The 15,960-nt window shown below is 37.8% G+C and overlaps 1 protein-coding gene across 7 annotated transcripts in view; it reads right to left on the reverse strand.

Moving 5' to 3' along the window:
• COL28A1 (collagen type XXVIII alpha 1 chain) overlaps window positions 1-15,960 on the reverse strand; it is a 179,590-nt gene that overhangs the window by 140,066 nt on the left and 23,564 nt on the right. For all 7 annotated transcript variants that reach the window (XM_070615699.1, XM_070615698.1, XM_070615701.1 and 4 more), the window contains 3 exons: window positions 14,826-14,870; window positions 11,751-11,795; window positions 10,634-10,687 (listed from right to left, as the gene is read on the reverse strand). In XM_070615699.1, the coding sequence (XP_070471800.1) occupies window positions 10,634-10,687; window positions 11,751-11,795; window positions 14,826-14,870 (144 nt within the window). The remainder of the gene's footprint in view (window positions 1-10,633; window positions 10,688-11,750; window positions 11,796-14,825; window positions 14,871-15,960) is intronic.

Consider the following 15,960-nt stretch of genomic DNA (forward strand, 5'->3'; position numbering starts at 1 on the left):
GGATCAGAAATGAAGTAACAATAGGGTCACTGTCTCAGGCAGTGCTGTCCAGTGGAAATATACAGTGAGCCACACATGTGATTTTAAATTTCCTAGCAGCCATATTAAGAAAGTAATAGTATACTTAGTCCAGTATATCCAAAATATCATTTCAACATATAACCAATATAAAAATCTTATTAATGATTTTATTTTTTAATGCTATATCCTTGAAATCCGTTGTGTATTTAAGACTTACAGCACATCTCAATTTGGACTAGCTACATTTCATGTGCTCTATAGCTACATGTGGCTACTCTATTGGACAATGCAGGTTTAGAGTGATTAAAGAGGCTGGAGGCTCAGGTCAGAACCATGGAGAGTACCAACATTTAAGTAGGGTGGGCGAAGAACACAAAGACGTCTTGTGGGGAGCTGGGGAAGACAGTGGCTGAGAAAAAGAAATGGGAACTGACAAAAAACATTGTGAAAGAAGTCAGGGAAAAGAGAATTTCAAAAGGAACACATCATTTCCAAAGATAAACTCATAATCTTCCACTTGCAGACCTGATCATCTTCCAGCATTCTCTATCTCAGGGAAAGGCATCCCTCCATGTGTCAAGCCAGAATCTAGGAGTAGTTCTTGACATCTCTCATCCCTTACATCTCATATGCAATGCATCACCGACACCTACCAATATACCTCCTAAATCTCTCAAACCCATCTGTCTCTCTGATCCTCGACCTTGCCTCTACAGTCTACACCAAATTATTTTCATCTCTTGCTCAGACTACTACAAAGTCCTTAGTATTCTATATGCATCCATTCTGGCATAGTCCAGTTTATTCCCCCCATTACTGCCAGAGCAATCTTTTGATTTTAATCTGACCAAAATCCTTCAAGGCTTTTGGGTAAAGACAGAGCTCCTTACAAGGCTTGTGACCCTGGCATAGTGTGATCCTGTAGCCTTTCCAGTCCCACCTATTTTCAGTTGCTTCTTCATTAGCCACCCTAGCAGCATCGGCCTTTGTTCAGTTCCTTGTACATGGCATGCTCCTTCCTGCCACAGGATCTTTGTACACACTGTTATATAGTGTGTACACTTTATACTCACTGACATATACTTTATATGACATACACTTTATACACACTGACATATACTTACCTCTCTCTTTTCCTAGTTAATCCTTATTAATCTTCAGATCTTATTTTAAGCAGCATGGCTTCAGGGAGGGCCTTTCTGGTCAGATGAAATTCCTACTCTAAGGGCACAATAGCATCATTTTCTTCTTTTTCTGAACATTCATTACAATTGCAACTTTGCATTTCCAAACGCTTTAATCTGTCTCCCCCTAGACTGCGGGGAGGACATCATGTGATTTTTCTCAGCTTTGCATTCTCAGTGCTTAGCTAATTGATATCACTTAACCAACCACGCATCAAACGTGTACGGAGCAGCAACTAGGAAGTAGGTACTGTGCTAGCTGCTGGAGGTGAACAAAACAGAAAACCTGGTCTAGGCTGGGGGAGTTGGGGGTTTGAAATTGCCCCTCTAGACTTCCCTCTGATTTACTTAGGTTTTCAACCAAGAACAACTGTACACAAATTACATAGTGATATCAAGTGCTTATTCCACAGTTTCTCCTAGAAATTTACCCAGACACAATTAATCATTTTTTCTCAGCTGAAGGAGTAAGGAAATCCCAATAGATGGTCTAAGGTTACACTGTATGGAATGTTCAGCTAGAGAAACCAAACCCTCCTTATTCCTGGCACTGGCTCTAACCAAAATCAACATCCTGCCTTTTCCTAAGATAATAAGTAACAAATGGTTGTCCAAGACTCATTGAATTTTTTGAAGACAGAACTTTATCTCTTCTTGAATAATACAATTATGACCAATTTAATCATACTTTGGTCTCTTCTTAACATTAGAAAGATGTTTTAGCAACTTCTTTTGATCATTTCCAAGATATGTGTAGCACCAACTTTAATATTTTAAGTCTTGTGGCAAATATTCTCATATTTTCCAAATGGAAGAAAATGATGTATGAGCATTTTGTAGATGCAAAATGGTTCAAATGTGGTCAAGATACATTCTTAGCTGAAACGCAATAAAGTGGTGACTGTATACAAAGGCTTCAGAGAAAAGTCAAGAAAGGCCCTTTTTTCAGAAAGAAGGAAAAGTGGGTGGAGGGGACAGGAAACTTATATTTATCAAATACTTGCTAAATCAAGCTCTATTTTTGGTACCTAATTTGTCTTGTTTCAGAGGAAGTGTTATATAATAAGAGGCTTATTTTTAGAAAACATATCAGGCTAGACTTGTTCTACATTAATAAAAAAAAAGGTTTTGTCAAAATACTTAACTGCTTAATTCTCGCCAACACATATGGCACTCACTATGTAACAGATGCTGTTCTAAGTCCTTTACACATACTAACTCATATAATCGTCAAAACACGTCTAAGACGTAGGTACTATTGTTAACCCATCACATGGATGAGAAAACTGAGGCATGGGGAGGAAAAGTAACTTGCCCAAATCACAGAGCTAATGCAATACGGGACAGGGGTTGAACCCCAGTAGTCTGGTTTAGAGCCAGTGCACTATCCACCATGCAAGACTGATTGTCGAGACTTTTCATTTCTTTTCTTAAAGTATTTCAAAAATCATTTGATTGCAGACTAAATTTGTATCTTGGTTATAGGATGGAAAACAAAAAAGTCAGTTACAATCTACCCATAGTTAAAGATCCATCATATGAAGACAAAGAATTCTAAAATAAAATATAAGCCAAGAGGAAATATACTTTACAAGCCGAATCACACGCCATTTCAGGCACATAAAGCCTACCTGGATCAGTGTTGTCACTGAATGGTGGTAAAGGTAATATAAATTATAATTGGCAATATTGTGATCACACAATGTAACTCTTCGTATAAACCCATTATTAACCAACTGCCCTAAGTTTGGAGCCACCATTATTCAAATCTCCAATTAGAATCTTTTTTAAATATCCTCCACTTAGGTAAGAGAAAAGACCACAGTCTACATACTCTACCCACTCACGCTTTCCAAAGAAGAAAAAACTCCATAATAACAAAGAATTGGTGACATGTAATGAAAATTGTAGTATTGTACCAGATTTTAGTAACTCAACTCACTTTCTTGATTGCTATTGGGTTAAACCACATGAAATTGACAATATTAGACCATTTTTAACCCAGAAAATGGCGATTCAGTATGGTTCAATCTAATAGGAAAGTCATACTTCATCATATGTAATGAAATCTAAGGAATAGTGTGTCATTTTCCCTAAAAGAAGGGACCACTCAGAAGCCCATCAGGAGAGCTTTTGAAAATCACAGCTCTGGTGGACACTGTTGGGACTCCTCCACCACAAAATGAGTTGCTAGAAAATATTCAGGGTGAACCCTCTCCATAAATCTGAGAAGAAGGACATCAATTTATGAGAAAAGATGGGTTCATATAACAGGGTGATAGATTTCTTAAAAACTTACCCTTGAAGACCAGGGGTGGGGGAAATGAGAAGAGTTATTTTTAAGGGTACAAAGTTTATTTTGGGATAATGAAAATGTTTTGGGTTTAGATAGTGGTGACAGTTACACAATATTGTGAATGTATTTAATACCACTGAATTGTACACTTACAAATGGTTAAAATGATAAATGTTATGCTATGTATATTTTACCACGATAGAAAAAACCTGACCATTGGAATAAACTTAATTTTCCCCATTGTAATGTTGCTATTGTAACTTACTTGAATTAATTAAAGACATTGATGTCATTATTAAAAAAAATTCTGACATCCCTCTGAAGACATTGCAGCAACTGATTCCCTTCTACATTAGTGCTCAGCTTGACTGGGCATGTGGGTTAGACTCAGCTCCTTTGTGGGAAATGTTGGCAGTATTTTGAATTCCGTGATCCATCAGTTTTCACCTTGGCTGTCTTTGCATACAGACAGGGACGCCCACACACACATGAACACACACACACACACACACACACGCAGTATACCCCATCTGCTGAGAACCACATGCATCAGAGATTTGGGAATGAAAATTATCTGCCTTGAAGCCATTGGCTGACATCCCACATGTTCTGGCAGCCACTTCAAGTTGTCACTATCAGTTGCCTCATGTCAAATGAGTTAATAAGCTCATTTAGAGCCCTGGTGGGCAGATGTGCATGTAGGTCAAAGCCCTTTCCACAACAAAAATTGCTGGATTACTAATGATTCTTTCTCTTTAATTAGGCCCAGGGCAGAAATAGCATTTAGACTTTGACATCCTTGAAGGAAAAACATTCACACGGTTTGGCAGCTTGGCTCTGGTTCTTCATTAAACCGATATTTATAATTAACATTGTAAAGGGATTCTTCCCTTTGCGCTGCTATACGCTGGGTAGTCACGACCTTGTTCAGAGTTGTTAGCCTGGCAGGAGAATCAGAAGGCCCATTATTGCTTTTGGACAACTGGAAAAGCTAACGTGTTCCAGTATCCTATACTTAAAATACTTTACATGGAGTCAAACATATAGTCATTCTGCTAAGAGAGCTGTGAATTTAAGAAAGGTTTTTTTGATTAATTATTCTGTACTAGGAACGTATGTTTCACCTGCTTTACTTCCCATCAAGTTGTAAGAAATATATCGTATTACAAATCATGACTTTAGTGGTTGAAAGCAATGTCATGATGTCAGGAGATTTTTAGCATTTTGAGTTGTGTGAGTACTGAAATAAAACTACATAACTCGCTTGTTTGAGGAGAAAGTCTAAAAGCCTTCATAGTTGTTCATATTTGTGGTATTGAACTACTTCCAAACCATGATTGAAATATTAGTATGTTTAATAGGCTGACCTACTAAAGTTACCAAGCTAATATGGAGTCAAATCAAATATTTAAATAATGACCAAAACTAGGGGTTTTTTTCTCTTTTTTTGGTGAGGAAGATTGGCCCTGAGCTAATATCTGTTGCCAAATTTCTTCTTTTTGCTTGAGGAAGATTATCCCTGAGCTATCATCTATGCCATTCTTCCTCTATTTTCTATGTGGGACACGACCATAGCACAGCTTGATGAGCAGTGTGTAGGTCCATGCCTGGGATCCAAACCTGCAAACCACAGGCCACCAAAGCAGAGCACACAAACTTAACCATTATGCCACCGGACTGGCCCCAGAATGTATAAATTCTGCTAAATTTTAGAATTTAAATTTTAATTTTAGAATTTAAAACTGTTAAATCTTCACTAATGATTTTTCATTTTAGTGAAAATATTGCCATTATAAAAACCATGAGACTCTCAGTTGTATATGTGAAACTGTAAAAAAAAAAAAATTTAAGTCCCAAGTCTTCATGCCACTCTGAGAAGAAAGTGGAAGTATAAATAACACATTAGATTATTTAATGCACAAGAAGCTTTTGATGGGCTATGTCAACACTGTGCCTGTTTCTCTATATTTTCCAAATAACTTGAAAGAAAGGTCAAACTTCCTGACTATTGCATGCTTCTCTCTGACTCCTTCTACAATCCATTGTCATCTCTCCAGCCTCTCTGTTGAAACTGCTCTCTCAAAGTTTTCCAAATAACCTCGAAACTCACAAACTAAGGCACAGTTAGGCTCCTGCCTGTTTGATCTGTCTGATTTCATTCCATTTAAAACCTTTCACACATTCATTCAGTCAGTCAGCCAGTCAACAAATATTTATTTCTTGTTTACCTTAAATGTGTGTGACCGAGTGTGCATGTTGTAACTTATCTCTCAGATGTGGTAGTGGTGTTGTGACCTGTTGTCACTAGATCTTCTGCTTTAGATTTTTTTTAAAAACAGTGATGGACTTGCACGTATCTGTCCAATTCTCCTGCCAGTTGTTCAGATCTGAAAGAAGGCTAGCAATGTTTAAAGGTATAACATATGGAAGCTAAAAGGAAACTTGACTAGCACTCTGCCAGCTACCAAAAATGTCTGCATATGCATTCCTAGCAGCTGTGTCAAAGGTTGACAGCCAGCCCTCTTCTTAAAACTTTGTGTGTGTGTGTGAGGAAGATTCACCCTGAGCTAACATCTGTGCCAACCTTCTATTTTACGTGGGACACCGCCACAGCATGGCTTGACGAGCAGTGCTAAGTCCACACCTGGGATCCCAACCTGCGAACCCCAGGCTGCTGAAGCAGAACACGTGAACTTAACCACTGAGCCACTGGGCCAGCCCCTAAAACTGACTTTTTTTCATAGAGCATTTTGAAGAAAACAGGATGTTGTGTGGGGATGTTTACTAAATTTACAGTTTTAATTTCGAGATATGTACTTTTAGCTCTTATATGCTTTTCTTCTTAAGAATATCAGCTACTTGAAAAATATCTACTGTGCTTGGGAACCTCAGAAAATGGGATGGAAGCTCGACAGAGTTGGATAAGGAAGTGTAGGGTGTCCAGGAATCCTGGTGTGGGGCAGAGCTTTGGAGCAGTCTAAGTGTTTAATGTGCCTTCACTCCTGTTGAACATAGGTTCTGTTTATTCTTTCATCCTGGGTCCTTTGTTCACTCTGGGCAGGTGGATGGATATGTGATTCGCTGGAGATTATTTGCCCTGACCATATCCATTTACTCAAGTCGACCAGACCATTGCTATATCTCTATGGGTTTTCTTAACATCTCAGAAGCTAAACTGAACATAAAATAAGATCAAATCTCATATGTAAAAGGACTTTGAGCTTCTTACACTTGAGTTCAGCACAAGAAGAAAACACTAAGGGGGAAAAAACCCCTGCAGGAAATATATGAACATACTAGAGTAGAACAATGGAAGAGGTTAGAAGAAGCAAGGCAATTCGTCTATTAACATACATTAATATATAACATAATATCATGGTGTTTTTCCAGTTGTTTGGGATGAACATGTGGTGCTTTGCCTTGGGGAAACACATCAGGGATATTCCTAGTGCTCTTTTGGCCCTGGCACTGAAGTTCTAGTGCTAGGATACTTCTCTGTGTCACAAACTGTATCCTGCTCCTGCCACAGTGGGCAGTCCCTCCTCCCAGGAGCACAAAGAGGGTCTTGGAAAGAGCAGATTTCCATGAGATTTAAGAAGGAAATACCCTTCAGAAATAATCTCAGGAAGACATCCAGAAATGGCAAAAATTCCCTAATGTGGGCTTGGCACACCCAGCATTCTACTGTGTTTATTTGTTCAAAACTAATTTTGGTAACTTGTTCTCTGCGATTTGAAAGGCCAGCCAATCTTGAGCCATTCTTGCTAGTTCTTAGGGGGCCCATCCTATGGCCAGATACGACTGCAACCTGAACCACCGCAATAGCCCTTGGAAGTCAGCAAAGAGTTCTTATGCACTCCATTTTTACTCAGAAAGAGCACAGTGCTCTCTCCTGGGTTACATTTCCAGTTTGGTCCTAGGGATAAGGCTTCTTGGGCACTTGCATGATTGCAATCCTAATTGACTTTAGAGACTGATGGGATGTTCTCTTATGAATGCCACTGTATGACCCTCATGTAGGGGAGAGGCTGAGGTGGCCTCAGAGGCAAGGCTTCATTCTGAGAAGAGTCTATATTTTGTTTCTAAGGCAACAAGGTCATTTAGGGCAGAAAAGGAGCTCCTTTACATGTGGAAAATATTAATGAGAGAAATGATTTGTGAAACACCCCAGAATCACATTTTCCCTTGATTTATCGTGTGCTATTTTTTCCTTTTGTTCTTTGACCACCTTTTCTGCAAACCCTTTGATGAAGAAAATCCAACTACTAGAGCAACAGAATGGGATTGTAGTTCATGAGAGAGATCATTCATTCATAAATGCAAAGACAGAGGCAGGTCCCATCTAGAAACTCCCCTGGAATCTTTGCAAATGGTACAAGTCTAAAGGTTTCTATTTTAAGGTCTCGTAAGAGACAAAATATTTGAAAATGCACCTTACTGGTTTCTTACTCCCTAGTGACTCTCTTCCTTCTTCTTCTGCATTTTCAGATGAGCATTATAACCAGGTAGAAATGCACCTCTCAACAGACTGTTGTTTCCAGCCAGAGCACACTAGAGGAGGGGACAGATGCAATTCCCATACTGTCCAAAAGAAATGCACTCATCTCAGGTCAACTATGCAGGAAATTCAGGAATTTTCCTAAGGAGATAAATATAATATGGCGGCTAAGAGTAGACTGGCTGGGTTTGAGTCCTGGCTCTGTCCCTTACCAGCTGTGTAGACTTGGACCCACTGCTTAAACTCTCTGTGCCTTAGTAGCCTAATCTACACCACAGGGGTAAGAAAAGATCATGCCTCAAAAGGTGGCATTACATTAAATGACTATTTAGAATTGTATCTGTACATAGTAAATATACAATAAGTAAGTGTTACCTATTATTGAAGTTTCAAAATAAATAATCATCCCTGTGCCCATTAGAAAATACAGAATTACTGGATTTTAGAGATTTTTTTGCACAAATTGCCATAGCAATTTCTTAAAAAATGTTTTGTAATAAAATGGGAATGGATGAAAAGAAATGGCACTATGAAACATAACATTATTTCCAGATTGAAGAAAAGAATCATTTATTAAGTCTTTAAGATTTAGAATTCATTCTGGGATGCAAGACGAAATCATTCCCTGAAACCTGACTTTTTAAGACAGATAAACGTATAAAATAAAAAAAAATACTTAATGATCAATGTAACATGCATCTCTGGTTGACAGACCTAAAGAGAAGTAGAAATTAGTAATAGTCTCAAAGTAAGAGTCAAGAGGGCACTAACTTTGTGACCTTAACCCAGAAATATAACTAGAAGTTAAAAGAGAAGAGTGCACCCACCTCAGTCCCTCCTAACACAACCCCCAACAAGCTAGAGAAATTGACCTTTTCAGTTGGCAATGAACTTTGTGTATTCAGCTGGTAGTGAATTTTGTGATTAAATCCTAAGTGGTAATTTTATGTTATTTACCTTTTATTACAATTTTTTTAAAGAGAGGCCCTTGAAAAATTGATGACGGCTTCAAATACTTTTGAAAAAATGACTCCTTTTATGATGATGTTGTGAAAGTCAAGCATGAAATATTATGTCAGAAAATTACAACCTCCCCAAAACACTTGACTCATTATTTCTTTTTAATAATTAATGCAGCATTGGAATTAAAAGCTAAATTTTGTTAAAATAAATTTATTTAAGAAGAAAAACCTAAAGAGAAGTGATCAAATGATGGCGCCTTTTTAGGGACTGCCACCAACCATCTCCCAAAGCTGCATGCCCTGTTCCCGCCCAGCACCTGCACAGATGCCCTCCAGACCTGACAAACCTGGCTGTGCCTCTCCCTCAGGCAAGCCATTTGATCTCTGCACTTCATTTCTCATTTTCCAAGATGAAAACTTTGAGCCAGTATGATTTCTAATATCCTCTGTGGCTCAAACATTCTATAATTCTATCACTATTGCAAGCCCCAACCCCGGTGCCTGATTTTAAGCCTCTTTTTCACAAGCATGTGAAAATTATCATCTTAGGTAGCCCAAGAACCCTAGAAATAAGTGTGGACTGTCAAAATATTTTTTTTTCTTGCTGCAGTATTTTACCTACAGTCGGTTATACTACTCAGTATTCAAAAGAGCCATTTCTTTCCTCCAGCAAGAATTAATCATAGGTAAGGACTGGAAAAGACAATTTCCCCAGGTGAAGTTTAAGCACACTCCCGCTAAGAAGCCCATTCCTTTTTAATTTGCCAATTAAAAGTGGCCTGGGAAGTCACACATTGTCATTATCTCATTAAAAATACCATACTTGTCTCTCCCTTTCCTCTCTCTGGAAAAAGAACACTCAAGTAGTCCAACTGCTCCCCACAACTTAAACTGAATAGCACCCTAAAAAATTGGCTTTATCTAGTGTCCATCTTCTGCTATTACTGCCACAAATTCCACAGATTTCCAGTCACTAACCCAACACCATTTATTGGATATTTACTATATCCGTGAAATTTACTAAACATTGAAAGGAGTTAAAAAGGCACTAAAAAGCTCACTTTCAGCAAATTCATGGCCAATCTCATTGGAAGACAGTCTTATAACTAGTTCTTTTGAAGATCCCAGCTGTAGCGTCTTTCAGTTCTGCTTGGCTCTCATTAACCCCTCCCTATCTGTCTTGCCTGGTCATCTGTGAAAGGACGTTATGAGCATGGTACTGATGGTTGAGATTACACCCCTGTAATAAAAAAAAAAGGCTTGATGATTTTTGCTGGTATGACAGCTATAAATATCCTTCTCTTAAAAACTGTATATTGAGTCGACATTCCGTGTGGGAAATGTAATGATTTGAATTGTGTTACTGTTACTACTTTTCAGTTTCTGATGAGCCATATAATGACTAAAGGACAGGAGTAAGAAGGAAACACTGCAAAGATTCTTGATAATGGCTTATATTTAATAGTGCCCTTTGAATAATATAGTCATAAATGATAAATCTATGCTACTGACTTCCTGCATGTACTTGAGCATGATTTTGTGTATACACCTGCAGATTATTACGTATTTCCAAAAATACGTTCTCAAAGACTTGTGCATAATAAAAACACGCATTACCATACCTCACGAGGGGAAAGGTACACTGCCTGTCTTGAACCAAAGGTATGATTACCTTATTGCCTTGAATTCCCTTGAGGCCTGGATCCCCAGGAGGTCCACTAATGCCCTGCTCCAAGATGAAAAGCAAGAATTAGTGCTGTGTACAAAAGGCCATCCAGGAATGAATCATTCATTAGGGTCCCTAGAGATCCTGGAGTTAGAAGTCAGACTCTATAACTCAGAGTTAAGTTGGGGTTACGTGCAATTGAGAAAAGTAACAAGATAATATTCCGTGTGTCAAATACACAGCTTCTAAAGTAGCACTTAAGCTGAGAGCAAACATGTATTAATGAGGTGTTTGTTTTCTAAATCTGTTTCCAACCTTTCCTGTGCTAGACCTTTTTGAAAGATTTCAATAAATGACATGTTTTTTTTAATATCTAAGGTATGTATAACTGAAAGTTGGAGCTCCCAATGACACTGTGATAACCAGAGTTACTGCCCTGCCCCGGCACAACTCCAGGCCAAAGCAAAGGAGTTGATGGTTAACTAGATGCTGTCTAGGAAATCTTGGGTAAAGATAAATTTTCGGTAGACTTTTTGAAATATTGAAATTAACTCTTCACACATACACACCCTCCCCCCCTTACAATTTTAGATGAGGCAAGTCCTCAGACTGGAAAAACCTGATCCAAATTATTTCCTGAAATCCATTGGATGTGTCTAACTTAAATAAATGCCTTAAAGAATCATTGCAAGTTATTGAGTATTAACTACTTATAAGGATGGAACAATACAAATACTGTAATTTAGAAAAATGCATAGCTCTTCCAACTATATTATAGTAGCAATGCAAAAATAATTATATCTTGCTTTTCACTGCTTGACTTTATCCGTCTTCCTAGACTCTAATTTTTTAACTTCTGTCTCTTCAGCTACTCACTAAGTAGACTCACCTGCTGGTACTTATCTTTAAGGAGCCTGAATTAGTTACTTGAAACATTAGGGCAGTGGTTTCTAAACTTTTGTTGCACATTGGAATCACCTGGGAATCTTTAAAAATATTGATGAATGGCTCCAAAACCCAGACATTCTGATTGAATTGATAGAGGGTACAAGTGGGCAAGGGGATTTTTCAAAGCTCCATAGGTGGTTCTATCCAGACTTAGATTTGGTTTTAGCCTCCTTACCTGAAGTCCTCTGGGTCCCTTTGATCCATCTGGCCCTGGGGATCCCTGTGGAATAAAATTAACAGTAAGTTGCTCTAATTATCCATCTTTAAAGGGCAATGACTTTAGGTGGAAGAGAAGGGAATGTGTTCTCAGTAATGGCCAGTCTTCCCAGGTTATCCACACATCATAAGCCAACAGATTCATTGTTAACGAAATGATCCTAATTAACAAGCCAACTGGGGGTCGAACTTTCTTTTCCTAAACAAACTCCATGAAAACACGAGTTTAGATCCTTGGCCTATATGTTGACATTTTGATCAGAGCAAAGGATTTATTACTTAAGATTCCTTAGAAAGCAGTAAACTTGGCGGAATATTGTTTCCTTCTCACAAGGCGATGTCAGTTAAAGGAACAATTTAGTGAGTTTCCACAATGACTAGATCACTCTTTTGCTATCTTCAAGACATGAAACTTGGCAAAACACTGTTTATACTCAACACTCTTCTAACAGAAAATATTTCACTATGTTCCGTAAATGAGAAACCCTTTAAAGTTTATTTTTTTTTTTTTTTTTTTTTTTTTTTTTAAAGATTTTATTTTTTCCTTTTTCTCCCCAAAGCCCCCCGGTACATAGTTGTGTATTCTTTGTTGTGGGTTCCTCTAGCTGTGGCATGTGGGACGCCGCCTCAGCGTGGTCTGACGGGCAGTGCTGTGTCCGCGCCCAGGATTCGAACCGATGAAACACTGGGCCGCCTGCAGCGGAGCGCGCGAACTTAACCACTCGGCCACGGGGCCAGCCCCTAAAGTTTATTTTTATGAGAGTACAATATAGTCTAGTCTCTCTTTTCTCAGATTTTCACTTTTTTTCTGCTTACCAAAATATAACTTATTGATAATAGACACACTTTGACAATCATAGAAAAAAGGAAAGAAACAAAATAATATTACACAGAGGCAACTGCTATTAACATTTTAGGCAGCTTTTCATCCAGTTTTATTCCCAACAGATTTTTTTCTTCAAATAATTTTGTATCCTATTTATTTGGTCTTGCAGTGTATCAAAAATATTTTTCCATGTCCTTAACTCTTAGTAAACTGAATTATACTCAAGAATATGAATCTATCATAATTTACTTACTCATTTCCCTAGTTTTGACACTTAAATTATTTCTAATGATTATTATTTTTTTTTTTTAAAGATTTTATTTTTTCCTTTTTCTCCCAAATGCCCCCCGGTACATAGTTGTGTATTCTTCGTTGTGGGTTCTTCTAGTTGTGGCATGTGGGACGCTGCCTCAGCGTGGTCTGATGAGCAGTGCCATGTCCGCGCCCAGGATTCGAACTAACGAAACACTGGGCCGCCTGCAGCGGAGCGCACGAACTTAACCACTCGGCCACGGGGCCAGCCCCTCTAATGATTATTTTAAATAATAGTACAATGAACGTCTTTGTGTATAAATCTTTGTCCAACTTCTAATTTGTTCCTAAGGATAATTTCCTGGAAGAGGAGGACTGATGCAGAGACCATCAGCATGTTTAAGGCTCTCCCACTCCCTGTTGTCTCTTACATCATGTATGGAAAGAAAAAGTGAAACTTTCCTCCATAAAGTTTGTCCAGATTTCCATTCTCGCTGTCTGAGTAGAGAGCACATCCTCATCTTATAGAATCTCCATCAACACTAAGTATTATATATTATTTCAGTGTTTGCTAATTTAATAGGTGAAATAATATTTTAATGTTTTAATTTCACTTATTTAATTACTAATGTGTTTAGATATTTTTTAGCCATTTATACTTTTTTGTGTCCCTTCATGTTCTTTGTATGTTTTACTTATAAACATGCATGAACTCTTCATGTCAAGGACACTATATTTCATTGACTCTAGACAAGCATTTTTCCAGATTTTTACATCTCTGACGTTGGGATACATCTTACAATCAGTTGCATCTTACACTTATAAATAGCAGTATTTTTTCTCCGCACAGAAAATAATAGGGCATTTAACAATCCCTGACATCTTAGTCAATGAAATATACTAGCTTTGTCAGCCATTTTTATTTCTAATAGTTTTCCAAACTATGGTTTGATTTTCATTTTTTTCTGTATGTGTCCCTTCTCCTGTATTTTCAAGTCCATGTCCAACTCCCACTTTCAATTATCCTCCAGGAAGAATCCATTCATCATCACACTTTTCATTTTGCCCAGAGATAATTACCAAACCTGCGTTTTTCAGATTCTCCTGACCTTTAACTCTACGGTAGTTTAAAAGCTTCAGAAAGTCTCAAGCTATTTAAAATGTTTAATTACATGGACGAGTGTCATTATCTTATCCTCTTCTTTTCACCTTCTGCCTCATTTTCTCTCCTTGACTCTCTCCCATAATTAAAATATAGATATTGAAAGAGTTTAATATTTTCGTGACATGCTGTTAATAGTTCTTAACTATAATGAAAACTACTTTTACTCTGTACTTTTTTGGACCCTTTATCATTATGTTTCAAATGTCCTCTCCATTTCTGATCCATTAAAGAACTCCTTAACGTATTTAAAATTGTCTGCAGTTTAAATAATTTATTCATATTTATTTTTTAATGAAAGGTAAATAGCTACCCAATTATCTGTTGCTTGCTGCATTTTCAAAATTTCAAACCCCTAACTATGTCTAGTTCTGCCACATTATTTATAAGTATCTCAACTTACTTCACAGAGTTCTTCACTCTACTTCGGAAAGTACTTGTTCTCAGCGTTTATATCTGGAAACCAATTCTGCTTTGACCCAATTGGAGCTTGAATTGACTTTACTGGTTAAATTATTCTTTTCACCATCACATTCAGTAGGTCTACTCTCAAAGTTTAGGGTGCCAAAAAGCAAAATTTTAATGGTCCATAAGAAAGGCATTTGGGGGCTCCATTAACTAGATTTAGGTAGGGCTTTGTTTTCTGCTTCATGTTTTGCAGATGTGAAAACAGAGCCAATGACTCTCCAACTCCAGTAGTGAGATCAACCTAATGCATCCCAGGAGTTTCCTCTTAAGGAAATTCAACCCCAAAGGGATCACAGCTGTTAGCATTTTAAAAACATGTTGCTTACTTTGTCACCTTTTATTCCTGGTTTACCACACTCTCCGCGTTCACCCTAAAAAAGAAATAAATAAAATAAATGAGGACATTTGCAGTCATTTAGTGTTATGATCTTTTTTTAAAGATTCCCAGCAGAATCTTATGACATAAGCACTCTAATGGATTATACATAATTTTATCCTCAATCCTCTGGGTTATTTGGTCATTCAACCCTGAAAAACTTCATCCAGGAGTCATCCTTAGCTTGACAGACTCAAATCAGTGATACCACCTAATGAAGTTTAACATTTATTTTTTTTTAATTGGTACTTGAGCTAACAGTTGTTGCCAATCTTCTTTTTTTCCCAGCTTTTTCTCCCAAAACTCCCCCAGTATATAGTTTTATATTTTAGTTGTGGGTCCTTCTAGTTGTGGCATGTGGGACGCCGCCTCAGTGTGGCCTGATGAGTGGTGCCATGTCCCCGTCCAGGATCCAAACCAGGGAAACCCTAGTCCGCAGAAGCTGAGCGTGCAAATTTAACCACTCGGCCACGAGGCTGGCCCCAAGTTTAATATTTTTGAGAGATGGATAAAATTGAACGGAAAGAAACTAAGGTTTATTGAGCATCTACCACATAGTGTATGTGATTTAATTTGCAATTGTGATTTAATTGAGTCCACATTACAGTCCAATAAGATGAATTTTAAAATTCTCATTTTATGGATGAGAAAACTTAAGCTCAAGAAAAGTAACTTCCCTCCATCATATAGCTAGTAAAAAGAAGAATTAAGGTCTGAACCCAGGTTTACTCAGAGTCCCTATTTTTTTCACAGCACTATGCTCCATCCTGGGTACCAACTTTGATCAATTAGTAGTGTCTACGTAGAGAACTATGAGAGAAAGTTTCCGAGACCATGTCGTGACTTGGTGAGGAAAGGAGCCATGATGAATCAGCAAGCTCCGCTGTGAGGGAGAGCGTAAGGCATGGTGGCAAGCGTACTATGGATTTTCTGTCATCACACTTTACTGCCCTGCCTCCCCGGGAATATTAATTTTTAAAACCTAACATTTAAATTACGCTTTATAGTTTATTATTAATGTTATTTTCACACTCAGATATTAACTGTCTGAGGTAGATATTATCAGCCCAATTTTACAGACTGAA

This window comes from Equus przewalskii, chromosome 4 (genome assembly GCF_037783145.1).
Source record: "Equus przewalskii isolate Varuska chromosome 4, EquPr2, whole genome shotgun sequence".
Taxonomy (NCBI): domain Eukaryota; kingdom Metazoa; phylum Chordata; class Mammalia; order Perissodactyla; family Equidae; genus Equus; species Equus przewalskii.